The sequence below is a fragment of the Puma concolor genome, chromosome B4 (assembly GCF_028749965.1).
Source record: "Puma concolor isolate L17-30 chromosome B4, mPumCon1.1.hap2, whole genome shotgun sequence".
In the NCBI taxonomy this organism is placed as follows: Eukaryota; Metazoa; Chordata; class Mammalia; order Carnivora; family Felidae; genus Puma; species Puma concolor.
The window spans coordinates 82,814,618-82,838,630 of record NC_141673.1 but is presented as its reverse complement, the minus strand read 5'-3'; the positions used below and the strand labels follow the sequence as shown (position 1 = coordinate 82,838,630).

At 40.2% G+C, this 24,013-nt stretch overlaps 2 protein-coding genes across 8 annotated transcripts in view; one reads left to right on the top strand and one right to left on the bottom strand.

Annotated features, from left to right (window-relative positions):
* ITPR2 (inositol 1,4,5-trisphosphate receptor type 2) overlaps positions 1–14,621 on the bottom strand; it is a 515,364-nt gene extending 500,743 nt beyond the window's left edge. For 3 of the 5 annotated variants that reach the window (XM_025930361.2, XM_086713793.1, XM_086713796.1), the window contains exon 1: positions 14,067–14,620. In XM_025930361.2, coding sequence (XP_025786146.2) covers positions 14,067–14,158 — 92 coding nt within the window. In that variant the 5' untranslated portion in view covers positions 14,159–14,620. Of the gene's footprint in view, positions 1–14,066 lie in introns of all 5 variants that reach the window. The other 2 variants (XR_015253713.1, XM_086713794.1) reach the window with 1 other exon arrangement.
* The window catches only part of LOC147579257 (uncharacterized), a 54,345-nt gene continuing 43,587 nt past the window's right edge, over positions 13,256–24,013 (top strand). Inside the window, exons 1-3 of one of the 3 annotated variants that reach the window (XR_015253715.1) lie at positions 13,256–13,577; positions 17,027–17,121; positions 17,232–17,368. Coding sequence is in view for 1 of the 3 variants with exons in the window: in XM_086713798.1 (XP_086569924.1) it covers positions 17,340–17,368 (29 nt within the window). In the remaining 2 variants the exon portion in view is untranslated. Of the gene's footprint in view, positions 13,578–15,159; positions 15,759–17,026; positions 17,122–17,231; positions 17,369–24,013 lie in introns of those variants that run through there. The other 2 variants (XR_015253714.1, XM_086713798.1) reach the window with 2 other exon arrangements.

Here is a 24,013-nt window from a genome sequence, read left to right as displayed (position 1 = left end):
CCATATATATATATATATATATATATGGCATATATATATACATATATATACCGTACATATATATGCCATATATATATACATATATATGCCAAGCAATTCTAAGGTTATTACTAATGTTGGTACACTTCAGGTGTTCCCATTACATCAAAAAGATAGCAGGCATCAAATCACTAATAAAAGATAAATGTAGGTGCTTGCAATTTAGTGACGTGCATTATCAAAGTAAGGAAGAAAAAAAAGCCAAAACCAAAATAAATAATAGATAAGGCATCGTGCCTTTGAACAGCCTACTAAACAAACACCAGCTTAAATTGTTTTACTGCAAAATTTTATAAACATAATTCAGCAGAACTTTCAACATCGATGCACTCTGAAGTCAACCAAGCTTCCAAAAGGAGACTCATGTTGATTTTTTGAATATTTATGGTTTCTACCCTATTTAATTTAGGCACCTGATGCTAAGGGTTTGATTCTTACTAAGTGTTCCACATATGTTAATTGCCATTAATCTTATCACAATAGTATAAACTAGGCAATAATCCCACTCTACAGATAAAGAAATTGAGGTTTCAGGTGTTAAGTCCTTCTTAAGGTAATACCAAGAGGTACAGTGTGATTTGAAACCAGGTTTGTCTGAATCAAACACAAAATTTCCTGAGTACCTACTATCCGACAAATACTGTGTGAAGCATTAGGAACATGATTGTGAACAAAACCAGACATGGTCTCTGCCCTTACAGAGTAACCTTAAGTAAAATTAAAACTATAGCTGTGATAAACTCTCTGAAGGAAAAAAAAAAAAAGTATGGTGCTGTATGAGCATATAGAAAGGGAACTCACATAGTCTGGGAGATCAGGAAAAGTTTACTGCAGAAGGGTCACTGAGCTGAAATCTGAATAATGAATAGGTATAAATTAGGTGAAAGGCATGGGGTTAAGTAAGGAAACCTACCAGACAGAGAAGAAAATGTGTGAAAAGGCCCTGTGGTAAGAGGAAGCTCAGAATGTTTGTGCACCTAAAAAAAGGGGGAGGGGGAGGGAAGCATTGTGCCTGAAGCAGAGAGCCAGCAGAGGAAAGCATGGAACAAGATGAGGCTTGGATCTCAGAGCCCCAAAAAGCGTGAGGTTGTGCTGGGCTTCATGACATTTTATCCAAACATAAGCAAATGAAACAGAAACTTCTTTCTATATGTTTCGTTTTTTTTTTTTTTAAGAAATTTCTAAATTTTTTCTTCAATGTTTATTTATTTTTGAGAGACAGACACAGAGCACGAGCAGGGGGAGCAGGGGGAGCAGGGAAGGGCTAAGAGCGAGGGAAACACAATCCGAAGAAGGTTCCAGGCTCTCAGCTGTCAGCACAGAGCCAGACACAGAGCTGGAACTCAACAAGGCTTGAGATCATTACCTGAGCTGAAGTCGGACGCCTAACTGACTGAGCCACCCAGCACCCCATGTGTTTCATTCTTAAAATAAAGCCTCAAAAGTCACAATGAATATTTTAATCTATGAAACTTTTTAGGTCTGGTAAGTGAAACACTAACCAGAGATACTGTCCCTTCAGTGATTCTATGATAAGCTACTTTTCATCCCCAGCACAGCTGCCTGGCTCAGGCTGCCTTACATATGACCCTGATTCTTCCCATGTCTACCATTTCCAACCTTATTCTATTCTTGCTCTTTACCACTGTCTGATCCCCCTACAGCAAAACCTGATCATTTCACTATCCTGCTTAAAAATCCTTCAATGGCTTCACATTACCTAATGGGGAATATGATCTGGCCTTTGTGTGCCTATCCAGTTTCATCATCTGTTAGAATATAGTCAAGCCAGGATTTGAGGATATCCAGAGAACAGGTTCATTTATAGATGCTCTATTATCACCATGATTCAAGATGGTTTCTTACCTGCTCATATTGCAATTAACTGAAGGCGGTGGGGTGGGGAGGAGGGCAATAAAAGCCTTCTTTAAAGGCCCGACCTCCAAGTATAGTCCATGACCACCCTGGCTGCAAGGGAGGCTGGGAAATGTGGTCTTTAGGCACCCACAAACTAAAATACTTCTGTTAGTATGGAAGAAAAGAAAATAGTATGGAAACCAATTTCACAATAAATTCTATTAAATAAATAAATAAAAAGGAAGAAAGGAAAAATGAATTTGAGAGAATAACTAGCAGTCTCTGATATGGAAACTGAAATTAAAATGTATTTTGCTAAGTTAAATTGGTCTCAAACTGGGGCGCCTGGGTGGCGCAGTCGGTTAAGCGTCTGACTTCATCCAGGTCACGATCTCGCGGTCCGTGAGTTCGAGCCCCGCGTCAGGCTCTGGGCTGATGGCTCAGAGCCTGGAGCCTGTTTCCGATTCTGTGTCTCCCTCTCTCTCTGCCCCTCCCCCGTTCATGCTCTGTCTCTCTCTGTCCCAAAAATAAATAAACGTTGAAAAAAAAAAAATTTAAATTGGTCTCAAACTAAATGATGCAGTTGGCATCAATTCTTTAGAGTTGATCATATTAATTATAATTCCATTTTGAAAAAAAAAGTGCAATATGAATGTTGATCTACTCTTTAAAAAAATTGTTTTGGGGCGCCTGGGTGGCGCAGTCGGTTAAGCGTCCGACTTCAGCCAGGTCACGATCTCGCGGTCCGTGAGTTCGAGCCCCGCATTGGGCTCTGGGCTGATGGCTCGGAGCCTGGAGCCTGTTTCCGATTCTGTGTCTCCCTCTCTCTCTGCCCCTCGCCCGTTCATGCTCTGTCTCTCTCTGTCCCAAAAATAAATAAAAAACGTTGAAAAAAAAAATTTTTTTTTAATTGTTTTAATGTTTATTTATTTTTGAAGGAGAGAGAGGCAGAGCATGAGTGGGGAAGGAGCAGAGAGACTGACACAGAATCCGAAGCAGGCCCCAGGCTCTGAGCTGTCAGCACAGAGCCCGACACGGGGCTCAAACCCACAAACCGTGAGATCATGACCTGAGCTGAAGTCAGATGCTCAACTGACTGAGCCACCCAGGTGCCCCACACTCTTTAGAAAACTGTCATAGTATAACTTTATATGCCAAGGTAATTACTGCCTCTCAAAGGTCCTACATGACAATTTATCTAAACAATTCTTTATTCAGATTCTTCAATAATTAACAAAGTGTTATTATACTTGCAATTTGATAATATTTTTAAAAGCCTTTCTGAGAGATTTTTTAGCAGCTAAGACTGGAAATAAGCACTTGGTTTCACCCTAACAGATAACAATGACTTCATTTGTACTGATTGGGAAAGGAGGCTCATTCTTCACATGAATTTAGAATTAGAACTCAACTATTAAATCATGTCCTGCCAGGTAAATAGTGAAGAAAGGTAAATAGAGGCTCTATTTTCATTTGTTCTTAATCCTAGAAATGGATTAATTTGGTAAAGTTTTAAATAACTAACACTTTCATTGACAATGAGGCTTAATTTGATTTAAAAGTGTCATAATATTTACCATTCCTAGCCACAAGCATAGAGTCCTTAAAACAACAAAATTCCTTTCTTTACATTTCCTGCCTATTTTAACAAACCAGGTTTGAAATTACCCTCTTTGAAAACATGGTTGAAGCCAAAAATCTACCTGAAATGCAAATGTTTAAGTAGTTATGTCCCTGATATCAGCAATGACCTTGAACACTTTAGCCAAACACAAGTAGCTAGTCCTTAAATCATTAACTTCTTTTGGATCCCTAATGTAACTGTGTTGATGATTTGTATAATATATTTTTTAAGTCACTGTCTTTAATTGGTGTGATGTACTTCCACTGAATTAATGTGGATGTTACAGAAATGAAGCAAAACTGATCATGTTTTGTATCTTTCATCTCAAATGTACTTTTCTAAAAATATTACATTTTAAACACCTATCATAGAAGATCATGGCACATTAGAACTAAAGGAAATAGAATGACATTGTCTTACTTTTTAAATTTTCCAGACACTTATCCTTAAATTTCAAAAATAAAAATTACAAGTTGTCATTCTATTTTTCTTAAGTTCTATAAATTCTCCAACTATTCTCCGGTTTCACATTAGCAAATTATTCCCAACTAAACTTTTTTTGCCAAAATGTCTCCCTGGATATATCATATACTATCCACAAAGAGAAAGAGATGACAAATTCACCCTTTGCACACATTAAAAACAAAATCGAACTTTCTGAAATATCAACTTTTCTTTCATGTGGCTATTAAACAAGGCTATACACATTACTTTTTCTAGACTATAGGATTTATCACATGTTGGGCTAGTTAGGTGCAGAGATATGACCCAAGAGATTATTGAACTCCCTATTATAGTGAGGTTTAATAGCACCATAAAACTAATGGCAACTTTCATGTGTTCCAAAAGAATTACCTATATAGATTCTCAAAACATTTAATAAGAACAATTAGATTGATTTCTTTCCGGAGAAGGACTGATGTTAACAGCTACTTAGAGATTTGACAATACATATATTCTCTTTTTTTATTATTCTAGAGAGAGTGTGCACACAAGCGGCTTGGGACAGGGAAGGAGGGGTGGAGAGAGGAAACAGAGAGAGAAGGAGAGAGAATCTTAAGAAGGGTCCACACTCAGCACGGAGCCTGATGCAGTCTCAATCCCACAACACTAAGATCATGACCTGAGCCCAATTCAAGAGTCAGATGCTTGACCAGCTGAACCACCCAGGTACCCTGAGAATATATATATTCTAATTCAATAAATATTTATTGAGCCAAGCACTTGAGATACTCATTGACAAAACAAAAAGATCCCCACCTTCAAAGAGCTCATAGACATATGATAAACAATGGGTACATTAAATAGTAAATTATATTGTATATAATAAGATAGTAGGGAGGTAAAAAGGTAGAGCAAGATAAGGATAGGAAAGGCTGAGGCAAAATGTGAAAGAGGTTACCATATGACCCCCCAATTCCATTGTTAGATATATACCCAAAAGAATTAAAAATATATATCCACACAAAATATATATATATCCACACAAAAACCTGTGCATGAATATTCATGGCAGCGTCATTCATAACAATTAAAAATGGAATCAACCCCAAATAACCATCAACGGATGAAGAGATAAACACACATGCTAAATCCTTCCAATAGGATATTATTTGGTGATAAAATGGAACGGAGTACTGGTACATGCTACAATATGGATGATGCTTGAAGACATTATAGTTAGTAAAACAAGCCCAGACACAAAAGGACAAATATTGTATGATTCCATTTATGTGAGGCACCTGGAATAGGTAAATTCATAGAGACAGAAAGTAGACTAGGAGTCACAGAGGGGAAGTGGGGAAAGTGATTATCTAAAGAGTACAGACTTTCTGTCTGGGATGATGAAAAATCTGAAAATGGGTAGTGGTGATGGCTGCACAACATTGTAAATATGATTAACGCCACTGAATTTTATACTTAAAATGGTTAAGATGGCAAGTTTTATGTTATATGTATTTTACCACAATTTATTTAGAAAGGCACTTAGGAAGTTACTATTTACCTACAAAGTAGTGATCTAAGCTCACAATCCCCTTAGCTCTCTCCCCATACCACACTGCCCAGAAGCCAGCAGAAATCAGACACCTCTGCTCAGTGATTTCCGTGCTAATCAAACCTGGCATTGTTCATGCACCTTAATGAATAATCTGAGTGGAGACAAACTCCATCACTCAACATTCTGAAATTTAAGAAGATGCAAAGTATAGGAATTGCTGGTGGATCCAGGTCATGTAAACGGAGAACCCAGAGAGAAGTTTCTGCTATTAAGATTCCCACAGCAGCCCTGGGTTTTTGCCTGTCTTACTGCTCAGTTGTTGAGCTCATCATTCAATTTCTTGGAGCTCCTCCAGTATCCTTATAATTAACATTTCCTTCTTTGCTTAAGCTAGCCAGAGATGGTTTCTGTTCCTCACAAACAAAAGAACCTTACTTCTAATATAATATAGACTTTTGATTCCTAAGCTTTATCCATGTGGGAAAATGATATGCAAGTATCTTTTGCTTTCCAAATCTTTTGGGCTTTTGAGATCAGATCATAAGAATGAGAATAGCAAAGGATACCGATAGATTCTTTTCAAGAGGATCCAAGACAATTCAATACAAGGTTTGTAAATAATTTAACTAAATGTGAGTTGGAACATGAATTGGAGATCACTTTAGGCTCAGAAATGTGTACAAAAACAGGTCTCCTCCCCACCCCACTATTGGAAAGTAGAGCATTCCTATGAAAGCTTTTGCAAGCCAAAATGGCAGAAAACAAAGAAGCAATTACCATGACATAAAAGCAAAAATTCTCTTCGGATTTCTTTCAATTAATGAAAATTAGGTATTAATGTAGGTCGTTTGTAAAGCAAAATGGCATAAAGTAAACTTTCAAATAGCAGGAAAAACCTGCAATACGCTTTGATTTGCCAGTAGAAAAGTCAATCAATGACTTTATGGTCCAGTTTTATTTTTTTGTTTCTGTCGGTTCTGTTTGTGCTCTATTTAGCTCTGATGATCCATGTAATTCCCTACATAATTTGATGAATCCTCTTTTCAATAACATGTGGAGAGTAGCAGTGTCTGCCTTTAGTGATTGTTTCAAAATTAGTCACTACCACAAGGTCTTAGAGGGCTAGATATCCAGGAAATTACTTAATTAAAAACTTCAGTTTTCTCTAGGACTCTGTTGAGGAATTGTTTTGGGTAACTAATATATAATAAAAGTCTAGCATTTTGTAATTTTCACAAAGAAATTTTTATGAGGATATTTTAATAGGAGATCAAACATCTTACTAATAGAATCTCAATAACACATTTGAATTCTAAGAATTTAGACATGTATTCAGAGTATGCTTTGCTCACTTCCTAAGCCTTTCCCCGCATTCATGGTTATCTATAAATGCATCAAAAAAAAAGAGGGCTTCATACCTACCAGAAAGGTATTCTATACCAAGTGTGAATGTGTGTGTGTGTGTGTGTGTGTGTGTGTGTGTGTGTATTAAACAGTCAGGCAGTATGAAGCAAAAAAGCAAAAAACAAAAAACAAAACTTTTTTTTTTTTTTGCATCCCAAGAAATTTATAACTATGTTAGATAAAAAGTTGTCCTTATTGCCTAAATTTCCAGGGATCTGTAAGACTCTAATTAGGTTCATGATTCCTGAAGAAAAACTATGAAACAGTGGGGACAAGGAAAAATAAGGGGAAAGGAGTAAATATATAATATCCTAAGAAGCTGGAAGCATTGTATAAATTCCCCCAAATAATTCCCAAGTTTCTTCTTTATAACATGCCCTCATTATCTCGGGTCTCAGTAAATTCAGTGTATGTGACAAAGATTGAAGGCAGTCTAAACAATTCAGAGGATCTGAGCCAAACTTAAACTTCTCATATTTGGAAATTAGCATAAAATATCTTCTTAGATCATGTCTTCTATCTTTTCATATCTCAAAAATATCCAATTGTTTGCTTCCTTTTTTGGGGCTATCAAAAATCGACAGTAAAATTTCACCAAGCCTCTTTTTAAATGAAGAAAAAAAACCCATCAAAAATATATATCAAGGGGCACCTGGGTGACTCAGTCAGTTAAGCACCCAACTCTTGATTTCAGCTCAGGCCATGATCCCAGGGTTGTGGGACTGAGCCCCGCCTCTGGCTCCACGCTCAGTGCGGAGCCTGCTTAAGATTCTCTCTCTCCGGCTGCCCCTCTCCCCCACCCGTGCCCTCTCTCTCCCTTTCTCTCTAAAATAAAAAAATAATATGTGCTCAAATTATGGGTACAGATTTGAGACAAATATCCATCCTAATGATCTTTCAAAGTTCAGCTTAAATACGACCTCCTCCTCGAAGCGCCCCCCCCCCACCGAGATCATACCAGCAAGAAGCAACAGAATCTTCTTCTGACTTCTTTACAATACTGTTTTTAATCATCTTTATGACATTTGAAAAGAATTGCCTTATGTTGTGGTTATTCAATATCAGTCTCACCTCCATCACTAAATAGTTACTACGCTGACTTCACAAACATTTATTAAACAGGAACTTTGTGAGGTGCTAAGCATACAAAGATTGAAATGACAGTTCTTTACCCTGTGGCATTTATAGCACTGAGAGCAAAGAAGGTGTCAAATACATATACTCTCTCATAGGTCTTAGCCAGCTTCTCAAAGGAATCCACAAACTACACAAGATCCAGCATATCTTCACACTGTATCCCAAGCACATAGTCAGGGCTCATTAAATATTTGTTGAGTGAATTAATGATTCCATCTGCAGCATGCTCCAGCATAAACCACCTCACAAGGAAAGTTACATGGACTTGATGCGTGATGTAGACACATTTTCAATTTTATGATTAAACTTTTTTGTAAATAGCCTCATAATTTAATTTATTCCTATTCAGGGTTGGATTTCTGTGGGTGTGTGTTAGTATAAACTATAAAATAGCCATTGTTAACCAATGAGTGATTTGAATTTTGAGAGAGCTAATCATCCATTTCAAAGATACTTAAGAAAAATATTTCAATCATACCTACACAAAAAGAAATCCTTCACAAACTATCGCCTATAGAAGCGACTCAGGAAATAAAAGTTTCATTGTGACTACTAAGATTATGAACATGAACAAGTCGGCCATGCTAAAGTGCTTACTTCTTACATGTATAAACAGACTTCTAAAATAAAACGAACTATTTATTTACTGTATAAGTTAAGTCAATCATTCATAACTGCTCAGCATTACTGGTCAAACATTTTCCCATAATACATTTTAAAATACCAATAATAGCTAGGAACAAGTTGGGTTTACAGTAAACATAAGACCATCTATTTCAGTAGCATGCAGTTTCCTCGTCTGTAGTTTTCTTGCAGACCATGACCAGTACAATGCTTTATTTATGCTTTTGAAGATAAATACTGTCGACTAACAGTAGTAAGAAACTGAAGACTCTTTCAAAACATCACTTTCACTTTGGCTAGCTTTCCCAACTGTATCAGTAATAGATGTTTAATTACAGAAACATATATAGAACCTGGGAAACATAGGAGATACAAAAATGAAAATGGAAATCACGTATCCATTCACCATGTGGTGCCATAACTGCTAATATACTGTTCTATTTTCTGTCACTATTTCCCATGTATGTTGTTTTGTATTTTTCAAGTAGAATTATGGTTTTCTGAAGGCATATATTGAAAACTTTCCAGTCTAAATCTGCATGGGAGTGGAAAGATAACCACAAAAAAAAAAAAAAAAAAAAGGCATCAATACATTTGAAAAGCAGAGTTTTATCCATTGAATGAATGAATGAATGACTGATCATTAAAGTTACACTTCTCATTATAATCTGATGATCGGTTACCAAGATCCGGTGTTAAAAAAAAAAAAGGAGTAAAATTCATTCTGTTACTATGCCATAAATTTGTCATAGAAGTCCACTGTTACTTCTTCTATATTTGTATACGAAGACACACCCTCTGCCTGGAATTTCAGTTTTAAATTATGAGTCTATAGTATTCTGTCTATATTCTGTAAGTTACCCTTGTACCATCTGTACAAGGACAGTTCCAAGGGGACAATGTGATTATGAAATGTGTTACCTATGCAAAAAATAAAATAAAATAAAATGAAATAAAATGAAATAAAATAAGCTTCTGTTAAATCTAGAAAAAGATCAAGCAGTTGCCTGTGAGTTTCAGTCTATCAGAGCCAAGCCAGGCATTTGAGGAGGGATGGTTGTTTACCTGACCGAGCTATCCACAAGAGAGGGTCTAAAAGCTAAAAGAGAAGTCATTTATGGAATGACTTCTAAGTTTAAGAAACAGTCCACTTTAGCTTAAAATAAACTTTATGTTCACCACTTGAGAAACTCTCTTTGTACCTGAGCAGATTTCAAGTTCCATAACATGACACTACTAACCCTTAGATTTTCCAAAACAGCTAAGTTTTCAAGATTATACTGTCTTCTTCCTCTCCACTGAACATGCATGCAAATATTCAATGGATTTTTAGATGTTTTTTTATCAAAATAGCATATGCCTCAACCAAAACAAAGCTAAGTTTATACAGCTAGTTACAGCAGGAAATACTGGCTGTTAATTTGGAAGGGTTCTGTTGGAAAGACTAAAGATAATCTGCAAATTATACTAAAATAGAAGTTGACTATAACCATGCCTTGCTTCATCTACTTGACTCTTTCTTCACTGATCAGTCCTAGTAAGGGAAAGAATCTTAAAACTGTAATAAGAGTAGCATAATTCAATGACAGAAGAAAAGATAGTAATAAACCAAATCTGCAAATATTTAAATACCAGAAACATTAAACAGAGAAAAAGATCAGGAAAGGAAAGTCAAGGGACTATAATTGGGAACAATAAAAGGTATGCATTTATAGTTTTATTCATCCGAGGAATTCAGGTAGAATTATAAACTGTGTGACATGCCATCACCCTACCTAACGTCCATCATTGAACATGGAAACAAAGGTACTGAAAAGTTCACTGAATTGGCCAAAAATCAAGCAGCAAGTAAAGATAAGGGCCCCAGTTTTTTGTCACTCTGGTTAAAAGATTATTATGATGCTCTGTAGTCACGGCATCAATGAGTGTCATCTGATAGTTTGCTGAGACTTTAACTAGTGGGTGTTGACTCTTGGTAGATCCTGTGAAGAAACCTCAAGCCAAAAGCAGCAATCACTTATACATATATATACACACACACACACACACACACTCATATGCACATGTGTCATTTACTAACCTTTCAACCATATGGAGAATAGACAACGAAGGAGTTAAATACCTTTTTACTGATTCTATCCCACCCACCCTGGAAGTCCTGCTATGCTCATTCCCACTGGATGGTACCTAATCACTGGTCAAGGTGATATTGACCTTGATATCATATTCAAGGTGATATCATATTTAGAAATATGAAGTGTCAGATGTGGCAATAACCAGGGAAGTGAGGCTCAGGATAAAGAAAATAGAAAAGGGAAGAAGGAACTATTACCACTGCATTTAAAATTGTACAGCAGGTCCCAAAATTCCCTCCCTTCCTTTAAAAAAAAAAAACTATAACCCTAAAATGTACCATTAGCCAGAAATTTGTTTATTTAAAATATATTCACCATCTTCATTCTACAGGATTTAAAGCAGTTTTCCTTAAATCAATATAAGTGTTTCTTAAATAGATGTTTAGATGAAAAATTAAGTTACAAAATACAAACTGGCCCCTTTTGCACCTACACAAGCTGGCAGAAAAATACCTCAGTCAGCAACAATTTGGGATTCAGAAACATCAGGTACGTACTGGTTAAAGGATAACTGGAGAAAAAAGAGGAAATGCAAATCTTTGCAACTGGGGCATTCTAATTTCTCACACTGAGAAATCAAACTTGGAAGCTCAGTCACAGAGCCTAAGAAAATTCCTCCCACATTTCCAGTAGGAAGTATCTCTAAGAGGAGCCTGCTAAACTCTTCGAGAATGAAACTGATCGGTTTTTTAACAGAAAAATTCATTACCTTATTGCAAAACTTCCCCAAAGCAAAATGATAATAATGCATATCCTCCAAAACTTCCTTACACACTAAATGTTCAAATCAGACAAAATTTGTTTGCAGATGACTATCTTTACCAAGAATTACCTTGAAATGCTTATCCACTAAATTCTCATTAACTACTCTCTTAAGCTGAATTTGAAAAGCCATCATGCTATCGAAAGTGTCAAATGGATAAAGAGCTAAAACAGAAATCAGAAACTTTAAGCCAAATTTTTAGCTCCACAGGTTAGAGAAAAAGAATATCCAATCAAAGCACCAAGCTTCACGAAGGGCAGCTTTTCTGAAGATCCTTCCTCACCTCAGAATCGAGCTACACAGAGGTCTTGTCATATTAACCTCAACAAGACTCAATTTGTTAACAGAAAAATAATACTACACATGTTCTGTAGAAACGCAACTTTCAAGACACCAGCGAGAAATTTGGATACAACTAAATATTTTCACAAACATACACTACATTAAAGGTCGAGAGCTTTCTTTTTTTCAAGGCTTAAAGATTATGATATGTCGCCAAAGAAACACACACTCGGCTGGGAATCTGAAGACGGGGTTACAGTTCCAGCTTTTGGCATTAATATCCTCTGTTTCTTAGGTAAGTCACCTCATTTCTCTTCCCCTGAGTTCCCTGATCTCTATAATGAGCAGGACAGAGTCCACAACTGCTGAAGCAGCAGCTTCCTGATTTACCACCTATAACTCTTTATGTGTATAGACACATAAACACATACCTTTGCTGAATGAGACACTACAAACACATGGCCTTTTGTTTGTCTAGGCTTTATACTCTATTCCTAGTCCTTTTTTTTTTTTTTTTTATCATTTTGTCTACCAGTGTTAACTATTGTTCACAGGAACCAAGGTAGTGCTAATTACAATAGCTGACACATAAGTGCTTACTATGTGCCAGGTACTGTGCTAAGCACTTTACATATATTAACTCACTTCTTCCTCACCAAAGCCCTGTGAGGTAGAAACCATCATTCTTCCCAACTTTAGACATGAGGAAACTGAGATACAGAGCAATTTTGTAACTTGCCCACCCCACAGTCATAAGATTCACACATGGAGAAGCCAGGATTTGACCCTAAGCATTTTGGCCCTGGAGCCCTTCCTGCTTACCCACCACCCAGAGAGTGAGTCTATGGTGGGGAAAGGTGAAGTGCAACAGAGTTCATCTGCAAAATGGTGCTGGGGGCACAAAAATGTCCTTGAACTGTGAATTCTGTCAGGAACAAATGGTAGCTCATGAGTTACAAGCCCAACATACACACTGGCCACTGACATTTTTTCTTACCCATTTCAGTTTCACGATTAACATTGACCTTAAAGGGAATCAATTATATCTACCTCCCTTCCTTCACCTACGGGGGAGATGCAAAATTAACACAAACTGTGTAAGTACTGGTGACTTCCACGACCTCGGTCGAGTAGGCACCCACTCCGTTATAATATGGCTCACAGTCACGGTCCAAGGACACTGCATGTTAAGTCATGTGCCCTAAAACCTAACAGTGACCGGCCAGGAGTGGAAACACCAGTTCTGCAGCCTGAAATCCTAAAGAGTGGGCAGTCTGAAGTACTGAGACCGCAAGGTAATAAAAATTTAAAAAAAAAAAAAAAAAAAAAAATGCGTGCGCATGAAAACACATTGCCGCGTGCATATTTAAACTGCTAACTGGTATTCACAATCAGGACAGAGAGAAAATACTAGTCATCAAGGAAGTCCTATTTAACCAACTAGCACATGTTATGTTTATATAGCTATTTCCCCCATTCATAAGTCAGCTCGAATCTCAAGAGCCCTGCACTTGGCTGAGTTCCAGGAGAAGTTCAGGATTTCAGTGGGCCAAGGCCCAGGACAGGGGAAAAGCAGGTCTGCGTTCTAGAACCAGGAGGCCCTCAGAGACATCTAAGGGTCACAGAGCTGCAGTCATCATCCCTGGGCTACCCCTGACGGCAAGTCCCGGTTTGGCAAAGCCGAAAGGAAATTACTTCAGAGAAGACGAGACGGTGAGCAACCCCCGCAGGGGCAAAGCCACACTTTGGCTCACCACGTCGCCTGAGTTTCATGTCCAAGGCCACGGACTTTTATCGACTGCCCTGAGAGACAGGGGTTTGGGGGTGGTCGCTCGCCAAGACCGGGAGAGGTGCAGTATTGTTCTACCTTTTCGGGAAAACAAACACGTTTAACGAAAACAACCCTTGGAGAAGCTAGCGAAGACTTCTTCGCAGGGCCTGTCTCGGGGCTTTTGAATCACTTCCTCCTTTTTTGATGCGTCTCTGAGCTTGAGATTACGAAGTTGCTGAGAAAGTCTTGCCTCTCCGGGCAGCTTCCTGCGAGCGAGCCGAGCGCCCGGCGCTGTCCGCGGGCGCACAGACCCAGCCGCGCGGCCCGGCCACCCCCCGGGCGGGAGCAGGGGGACGCGGCGGCGCGAGCAGGGGCGGGGATGGTTCAGGAGAGAGAGCGCGGGCGCTGCGCAGCCCGCGTCCCCGGCTTACCCCAGGGTGCTGATGAAGCCGTTGACCGAGCCCTCCGCGTACAGGGACACGATGTCCCCTATGTAGAGGAAGCTGGACATTTTATCAGACATGCTGCTTCATGCTCCAAAGTAGACGTCCCTCCTCTTCCCTGCGCCCTCGCCGCCCTCTCCGGGGAGCCGCCGCGGCAGAGGCGGAACGGAGCGCACAGCTGCAGCGCCGACAGCGGCAGCGAAGGGCACGGCCTGAGTGACCGAGTGTCGTGGCTCAGCCCTGCCCCCGCGCCGGGGAAGCCGGCCCGGAGCGAAGCCGCTGCGGCGGACGCCCCGCGACGTGCGCAGCCCTGGGGGTCGGAGGGGCCCGAGAGCCGCAGCCGCCACTACCCCGGCAGGTTTCCTGTTCCTTTCAGAACTTTTCTCTCCAACACCTCTGCTCCTCCTCCCGCCTCCTCCGCTCCCCCGCTCCGGGTCCCCTCCTCGTTCTGCGCCCCACCGCGGCGGTCCCCGCCGCCCTGCAGGAGCTGGCGGTGGCAGAGCCCCTCGGTCCCCTTGGGGGAATTTTTGGACCAGGTGGCGATGCCCATTGGGCTGAGGGGAGGAGAGGAGCCCGGGGAAAGGAGGTGGAAGGCCAATCAGCGAGCTGCGGCCGGGGGCGGAGCTGGAACGGGGCGGGGCGACTCTGGGGAGGCCGGGCCACCCGGGAAGCGGCGAGCTGCGGTGAGCCTCTGGCGCTAGAGGGGCGGCGGGGGCCCCCAGAGCGAGGAAAAGGGAGGTTTATAGCCGCCCTGGAGCTTATGGGCCTGGGGTGCGACAGTCCCCTCCCGGGAAAGTGCATGATGGTGGAGCCAAGACGTTTTCCCTGGGCTTTTAAGGGAGCAGGGAGGGTGAGAATTGGCCTGACCGGCGCGGGGGTCGCGCGCGGTGGAGTGAGCCTGCTAAACGCCAGGAGATGAAAAGGTGGAGCCGGGGTCGGGTCGGTGGGGTGGGGGAGGGTAATTTGCCGACGTAGGGAGAAGAAGGTGAAGTGGGGGGTGGAGGGTGTGGAATAGAAATAGAAAATAAATACATAATAAAGAAAATAAAGAGAGGAAAGAGAAGGAGAAGGAAGGAAGGAAGGAAGCAGGGAAGGAGGAAAGGGAAGGATGGAGGGAGGGAAGGGAGGCTCTGTCTCTATTTGGAGTATGTAGTTTGGGTTTTTGTCTCAGGTATACGGAGTTAGTGAAACCTGACCTGTCAGCTGATGTCCAGGTGGGTGCGAACTTCAATGGACGTAAACATCACTTGAGGAGCCAGCAGTTTTTGTGGCCAACCTGTGGAGGTGAACCTTCTCTTAAGTCTCCAAGCCACGCCTCCTGCACTTCCTTAACCCCAACCCAAGGTTTAACCTTCCACCTCGGGAGCCCACCGTCACCATCTCCCAGACGACGTCTGCTGACCCTTAAAGCTCCAGCGGTGACAAATGAAAGTGGTGTCAGGACGCCTTTCCACTCCTCTGTTGTGTTTGTACCCCTCATCATATCATTTTAGAAGCCTTTTGCTCTATTTTTCTGGGAGACCTGGAGAAGGCAAACTCGTTTAGGACACTAGCAACCCAATCAAAGAATTGCGACCCGAGGAATCTTCACAGAGCCGGGTTTACAGAAAGGCGGAGGAGCTCAGGACATGCAGAGTGGTGTATTTCAAACTGTGCAACTGACCAAAGCTTAAATTATAGGTCAGAGATGTCTTACAATTCATAGACGGTTTTGGTTGAGACTTACGGTCATACAATGGAATATGAAAGAAAAATAAGCTTAATGTTCAAATATGTGTGTTTAGAAAGCCTGCAGGAAAGAAGACAATAGAGTGTTAGACCCAGAATCCAGGAAATGCTAGCACAAGGCCTGTAAGTGTTGAGATAAACTGGACCCAGTCATTGTCCTACCATGCAGCTGACAGATCTCTTTATGTCTGCGTTCTCCTTTGGAAAAGGGTACTTAGCAACTTAGAAATGCCTCCTATATGATAGAAATCCTCCTCTGTCTACACAAATGATGTTACTGTTTGGGGCCTCCAAGGCATTAAACAGGAACTATTAAAAGAAACAGAGGTTTCTGTTTATCCAGGGGATTTGTATATGACAACCTATCTATCACTCTCTATGTTGCACAGCCCTCTGCCATACATTTAATGGATGTTCGATTATTGGTCAAAGTCACAAATGTTTTTCCTTGGATTTTGGAACCTTCAAACACTCCTAGTGCAAATGTAAAATGGCACAACACTTTGAAAAACAGTTTAGGACTTCCTCAAAAAGTTGAACACAGAGTTTCTATTTAACCCAACATTTTCATCTCTAAGTATATATCCAAGAGAAATGAAAACTTATATGTACACAAAACCTTTACCCAAATGCTCATAGTGGTTTTATTCATAAAACCCCAAAGAGGAAATTTCCCAAATGACCGTCAACCGATGAGTAGATAAACACAAGGGAACATTATTTGGCCATGAAAAGGAATGAAGTAGTGATTCATGCTACAACATAAATGAACCTTAAGAAGATTTTGCTAAGTGAAAAAAACCAGACATTGGGATCATATATTATTCTGTTTATACAAAATGTCCAGAGTACACAAATCTGTGGAGATGAAAAGTAGGTTAGTGGTTACCTAGGGCTTGGAGTAGGTAAGTAAAGGGCACAGGATTTCTTTTTGGGGAGATGAAAATGTTCTAAAATAGATTGTGGTGATGGTTGCACAACTCTATGACTATTAAAACCTATTGAATTGTGCACTTTAAATGGGTGAGTTGTGGTATATGAATTATATCTCAATAAAGCTGTTACAAAAGTCAGTGGAAAAAAATGTCGCAGGTTGGGGGGAACGGAGAGGAAAACCAGATAAGTTTAAAAGAGACTCACTGAAAAATCATTCTTCACACTTACACTTGTGTTCAGTGTTTCTTTTCTTTAACTTGACCTTGTCCTCTTGGTCCCACCAGACACCTACTTTGGGCAAGGGTATCCTCATATCTAACTGCCCGGACTGGAAAAAAGGTGTCAGCGTATGACTAAAAAGAATTCAGTGAAACCCCAGGTAGGGTAAAACACATTACTTAATTCCTTACTACCATCTGACTAACTATGCAAAGTAAAAAATGTCCAGCTTCAAATAGAAATCACCTTTTTCTTTTCTTTTGTTTAAAGTAAACTCTACCCCCAATGTGGGACTGGAACTCCCCACCAGAGATCAGGAGTTGCATGCTGTACTGACTGAGCCAGCGAGGCACCCGTAGAAATCACCTTTTTCATCAAATGGCTTCACCAACCTCTTTAGAATCCAGGTACCAAGTCTTATTCCTTTCTCTACCTCTTTCTTCCTCTTCCATTATCTCAAATACATTTTCTTTTTATCTTGCCCCCATCCTTGCTCACCATCCTCATGGCAAGCCAGCACTCTCTCTTTACAAAGTTGATCTGATCAAAACTTTTCACACTTACAATGACACCCCACTGTCTACATAAAGATTTTCAAAGACCCTAACCCTACTGGAGTGAATATTAGATGTCATGAACATCAGTCCATGTAAATGGATCTCCTGTGCTGAGAATACAAGACACTTCACCATGTCCTAGCATTCTGGGTAGTGTATGATCTGGTCTCCTTTGTTTCTACTCTTCCACTCCTGATGTCCTCATGGAAAGCTAGGTTCCCCACATACAAGCTGACACTTTCAGTTCTATGTCTTTGAGTGTGATGTTCCCCTCTGTCAGAAATTCCTCTTCCTCCTTCCCTTCTCCCAGCTCTGCCTGTTCAAGCTCTACCTCCCCAGTGAAACTTCCCAGATACTGCCAAGGTCAAGTTCTTGCTCTTCATAATTCCCATAGCCAGGCCACCCTGCCCATAACATTTGTGGGCCTCTGGGGCAAGAGTAATTGGAGACCCTTGCAACATAGTCTAAACATTAAAAGTTGCAATTTAAGGTAATAAACTGTTACAGGTGGTACAGGGAGAATTGGCCCACATTTCCAAGTCTTCCCACCGATAGTCCCTGCAGGTAGTCATTCCTTGGCCACTCCTTGGGCCACCCCGGCACACCCCAGATGTGCAGTCTACACTTGGGAAGATCGATAAGGGCTGGGATGTCAGATACCCAGAACATATTCTAAAAGTGGGAGGAATCTCAGGCTGCTGGTGGGCATGTCTCTTTGGTCCAGAATAGGGACTTCTAGAACTCAGGGCAGGAGTCTAAGGTCACATCCTTTTTAAGGTACCATTCAACACTTTCCACCTTGCCTTCTTGTTATTTCCATATACTTGAGCCTTATCAAACTAGAAGCATCTTGAGAATGAGATCACTGTCTAATTCATGCTTTAGCCTTTATGGGGCTTAGCAGTCCTCATTTAGAGCTTCAATAAATAGTAGATACATAAATGTAGCAATAAATAATTGATGTGGAATTTTTGTAATGCTTAAGTATTTGTATTACCCCGATAGGATCAATAGTAGATGTCACAAACATCAATTCAGCCAAATGGCATTCAAAGAGTCTCCTGTGCTAAGACTGTGAATCATTTTAGCAAAGGCCCAGTCATCACCCTAAAAAATCTATAGGAGAGGTCATAAAGAGAGCATAGTATAATATTTAAAATGTTTACTCCCAAAAGATTGATTGTATTAAAAAATAAGTGTCCAGTATAATGTTCTTCCATCAGAGATCTTTTCAGGGTGATTTATATTCACTCTTCACTTGGATATCCTCAGTTCAAGACTAGAAGTGAAAGGGATTATTATCCATGATCCATCAACTGAGTCTTTCATGAATAGCTTTCTTCATTCCCCTGTCTTGTACTAAATATAATTATTTTTAATTTTTTAAAATGTTTATTTATTTTTGAGAGGGATTGAGAGAGAAAGAGAGAGAGAGAGAGGCAGGGAGAGAGAGATGGAGACACAGAATCTGAAGCAGGCTCTAGGCTCAGAGCTGTCAGCAAAGAGCTCCATGCAGGGCTCAAACTCACAGATTCCAAGATCATGACCTGAGTCAAAGTTGGACACTTAACCTACTGAGCCACTCAGGCGCCCCTAAATATAATTTTTAATATGTAACCGTTTATTGAGCAGTCGCCTCAATGAGGTACAAATAAAATATTGGTTTTTAAATAACTCCCTTGCAACAATCAAATCTATATGTTCTATTCCTTAATGATATTTCAAGGACAGTCCTTGGATTTAGTTATTTTCAGTTATTAAACATTACATACATACCCCACTCCAGATCAGTTTAAAATGTTGGTCTCATCTCTTCCAGACTTCCTTAGATAAATGAGGCAGCCATTAATTCCTTTACTCCTGTCCGTGCATTGGAGCTCCTTCCCTGTTGGGATAGGGAAGCAGGATCAGGATGAAATGGGCAAACATATCATTCTGACCTGGGTGTGTGATCTCAGATCCTCTTGACTATTGTTTGTCTGGTCAACACTGACTGGTTGCACTTAGGTAGGTGTCAAATGTTAGCTCTCTGTTGGGCACATGAGTGATGTTTTTAGTAGCTCTGAAGGATTTCTGCAGTGCACACTTCTTTGAAGTGGGAGTGCTGTCCCTGGCCTGACTTCTTGCAAACCCCCTTAGCTCCATCACTGACAGTATACCCAAAGGCAGACCACACTCTTGGGTGGAATTCTAGCAAGTGTGACCTCCTTTTGACCAGGGGAGATTCAGGCAGGGTCTGCCTTATGGTTGTACGAGCTATGCTGTAGCACGTTGTCCAGTACTTAGAAGGGTCTTGGTTTGATGCTTGGTTTGATGTTTTGCTGGCACGATCTTGAAATTCTTATTTTTGAACAAGAGGTTCCACATTTTCTTTGGCACTGGGCCCTGCCAGCCCCAGACTCAGGCAGGCATCCTTACTGCACCAGAGTGGCCATATAAGATGCTCCACTGCACCCCACCATCCCATCAATTTTTCCCATTTCTCTCCAATCCCCTTTCCTTTTTCAGACAGATCAACAAGTCTGACATACCAAGTACCAAGCTGCCTCCAATTAGGAGATTCAAGGTCAGAGCTCCTTGTCTCATGAGTACTACCACTCCTTACAGGTTCCCTTCCAAAATATCCTCCACAGAGACAAGAAAAAAGCTCTATGACCCCTCACTACCTCACTAAGCTGAAAATGGGCAACTCTTCCAGCTCACCATAATCAATTATATTTTCTATGGAGAATCTATGGATTTGTTCTCTAATAAATATAAATTAGGCATTTATACTTCCTGCTGGGAAATTTGGAGCTAAAAATGCTTGTGTACTTGAGATTTCCAGATATAATCTGGAAAACGATAGTGGATGGTATTGGGGAGAATATAGAAAGAGAATCTCATAACTATCCTCACCCACTGTTGTGAGCTAGATCCTGTGGTCACCATCCAAATATCCATCACCTTTCTCCCATGTCCAACAGCCTGAATTAACACCACACCCCAATTCCAAACATGGTTCCTGAGTAATCTAAACCAGTGTTTCTCAAACTTTAGTATGTATAACCATCCAGAGAGTTAAAACACAGATCCCTGGCCTCATCCCCAGAGATTCTGATTTAGCAGGTCTGGGGTGGCGCTTACTAGCATTTCTGAAAGGGGAACTGTGTGTGGCCACAGGTAGGAGACAAGGTTGAAACAAGCACTCACTAATGGGAGACCTTGCTGAGAAAATGTCTTATTTTTCTTTCTTTTTTTTTTTTTCAATGTTTATTTATTTTTGAGAGAGAGAGAGGGGAACAGAGGATCTGAAGCAGGCTCCATGCCGACAGCAGAGAGCCCAACGTGGGGCTCAAACCCACGAACTGTGAGATCATGACCTGAGCCAAAGTCAGACACTCAACCAACTGAGCCACCCAGGAGCCCCTCATTTTTATTTCAAAAGAATCTCAAACACAGAAAAGTTACACGGAGAGTACACAACTTTGACCCCAAATCAGCATTTTTATAATTTGTCATGTCTGTTTATCATTGTCATGCTCTACACACACACACACACACACACACACACACACACACACACACACAATTTATTTTCAGAATTATTTGAATGTAGGTTGAATACATCATACCCATGTACGTCTTAATAATTCATGTATTTCTAAGAACAAAGAGATTCTCTTACACACTAGTCCCCCCTTATACATTCCAAGACCCCCAGTGGATGCTTAAAGCCACAGATATTACCATACCTTATATATGCTATGTTTTTTCATATACATACATACATACATACCTATGATAAAGTTTAATTTATAAGTTAGGCACAGTGAGACATGAACAATGACTAATAATAAAAGACCAATTATAATAATATATTGTAATAAATTTATGTGAATATGGCATCTTTCTCACAAAATACCTTATCATACCATACTTACACTTTTTCTTCTTGTGATGATGTGACATGACAAATGCCTATGTGATGAGATGAAGTGAGGTGAATGACATAGGCATAGTGACATAGTGTCGGGCTACTGACCTTCTGATGATTTGTCAGGAAGACCATCTGCTTCTAAACTACAGTTGACCATGGGTAACTGAAATCATCATGGAAAATGAAACCAGGGATAAGGGGGGAACTACTGTATATTCAGAGTACAACAATCAAGTTCAGAAAATGTAACATTGATCTAAAACTTTAATCTTTTACCCATATTCCAATGTATCCATTGTCCAAACGGTGTTCTTTAAAGCAGTTTGTTCCTCCGGCACAGAACCCCATTCAGGATCACATGTAGCATTTAGTTGTAAAATCTCCTTAGTCTCTTTTCATCTGTACCAATTCCTCAGCCATCCTTTGTCTTTAGTGACATTGCCATTTTTTAAGAATACAGGCCCTTTATTTGTAGGATATTCCTAAATTTGGATTTGTCTTGCATCTCTTCATAATTAGATGAAGTTAAGCATTTTCAGTCAGAATACTATATAAGTGATGATGTCTTCTTCCCCAGGTACCATCTGCCACACTTGTGATGATATTAATTTTAACCACTGTCAAAGACAGTGTGTAGGATAGGAGTTTAGGAATAATCTCAAACCAGATCTCTTTTTAAGGTATGGTTCATAAGAAACAATCTGTTAGCCTGGGAAAACTCTGGAAATGCAGGCCAATCTCAAAGCAGCAGCTAGTCTGATTTTCCTGCCAAGAATGCCGTCCAGCCCATCTCCTGACCCTTAACCTCTCTGTTTCCAAAGCTGGAGTGTGACATCAGTCTACTTTATTTCCCTACCTGCAGAGGCCAAACAGCAAGCTCCCCAAGTGGAGCCTTTGAAGTTCCTCCCACTAGACTAGATGTGAGTGTCAACCACCACCTTCTCCCCTCCACACCCGGGTCCCCTCCCATGCACTGAGGTGGGGCAGGACAGAACACAGACACAACTCACTACAAAGCACTTGCCATCACAAAATTCTCTCTTATCTCCAACAGCTCAACTGTTTTATATCTTTGGTCTGGGGGCAGGGTTTTTAAGCATTATAGCCCCAGTTTTCAAATATTTTCTTTTAAAATTTGCATCTTGGTCTCATTGTATTTTGATGCCTCCAATGAGACTCCCAAATTAGCATCCTATTAAACTTCCAACTTATTTGATAGGGTCATAGCTCTTAGAGGTATTTACACTACTTGCCGTTGAATTGCTCATGGCCTCGTTCCGATAACAAAGAAGAATGGAAATTTTAAAGAAAAATATATGGATATTTCAAATCTTGCCTACTTCAATTTACAATGATTCTTCCTAAATATAATTTCATGCTTCCATCTATATATCAGGATAGCATTTATCAATCACTTCAAAGGATCTCATACCTCTATACCAAAATTTTTAAGAATGCAACATCACATAGAACTGATTTTAGTTTTAATTAGCCTTTTGCCAGTCTTTACCAAAAGAATAATCACCAAGGTTTCATTTTCCTTAACTATAAAATGAGGGAAATAATGGTGCCCACCTCCTATGCCTCTTGTGAGGTTTAAATTAGAAAATACACTTAAAGGGCTTGGCACATTACCTGCCACAAAGTAAGTGCTCAATAAATGCTAATTATTTTTGTGATTATCATTATCTGAGAGAAAAGCAATACTGAAGGTCATAAGAAAACCAAGTATCAGAGATATTGTGACCCATTCAAAAGGACGCACTAGTGACTGAGCCAGCACTAGCCTGTCTCCAGAGACTCTGAGTCAACAGCTCTTTCATTTACACATCAGTCCCTTCAGTAAACAGTAGTAAATGCTTGATAACTATTGAAATTTTGATCTCTTTCAGGGAGATTTGGATTTTTTTTAAAGTCTATAAGAGGAAAAATATCTAATTTTTAACAGGAAAATTTCAGACATAATAGGGAAAACAAGTTTTGAGACCAAAAGAAAGAGAAGTGGCTAAATTTCCAGCCTGGTGTTACAAAACCACCCAAAAATGTCACATGGGACCTCTGCCTTCTACAAGCTGACAGCTTTTATCTCTTCACGGAAGGGAGCAGATAAAACCCATACGGAAAACAGCCATCTGACACCAGAGAACGCTGTCATGCTTGCAGTCCCCTGGGTGATAATGGGGAAGATGTACTCCAAACTTTGACCATCCCTCACCTCTTACAAACTTCTGGTGATCATAAGAAGGGCAGCTTGCCCTGTTAAGGTCCTAACATGCAAATTAAGAGAGACTTCTTAAACTGTAGTCCAGGTGCTAAGATCCCCCAGGATTTCTGAGCAGTCGCTCTTAAATGATTACTTCAGTATTTTTAACTGTCTTGATGAAGGGAAACAGACAAATAAGGCTAAACTCACCAATAGTAAATGTCCATGGGAATAAAAGATTTGAGAACAAGTCTTGGTAGAGGGGAAAGGTATAAACTGTGAGGAAGGAAACTAACATATATTAACAACATTCATGTTTGAATCTCTGTGCGGAGCACTCTTCATACAATATGTAATAACCTCCAGGAGATAA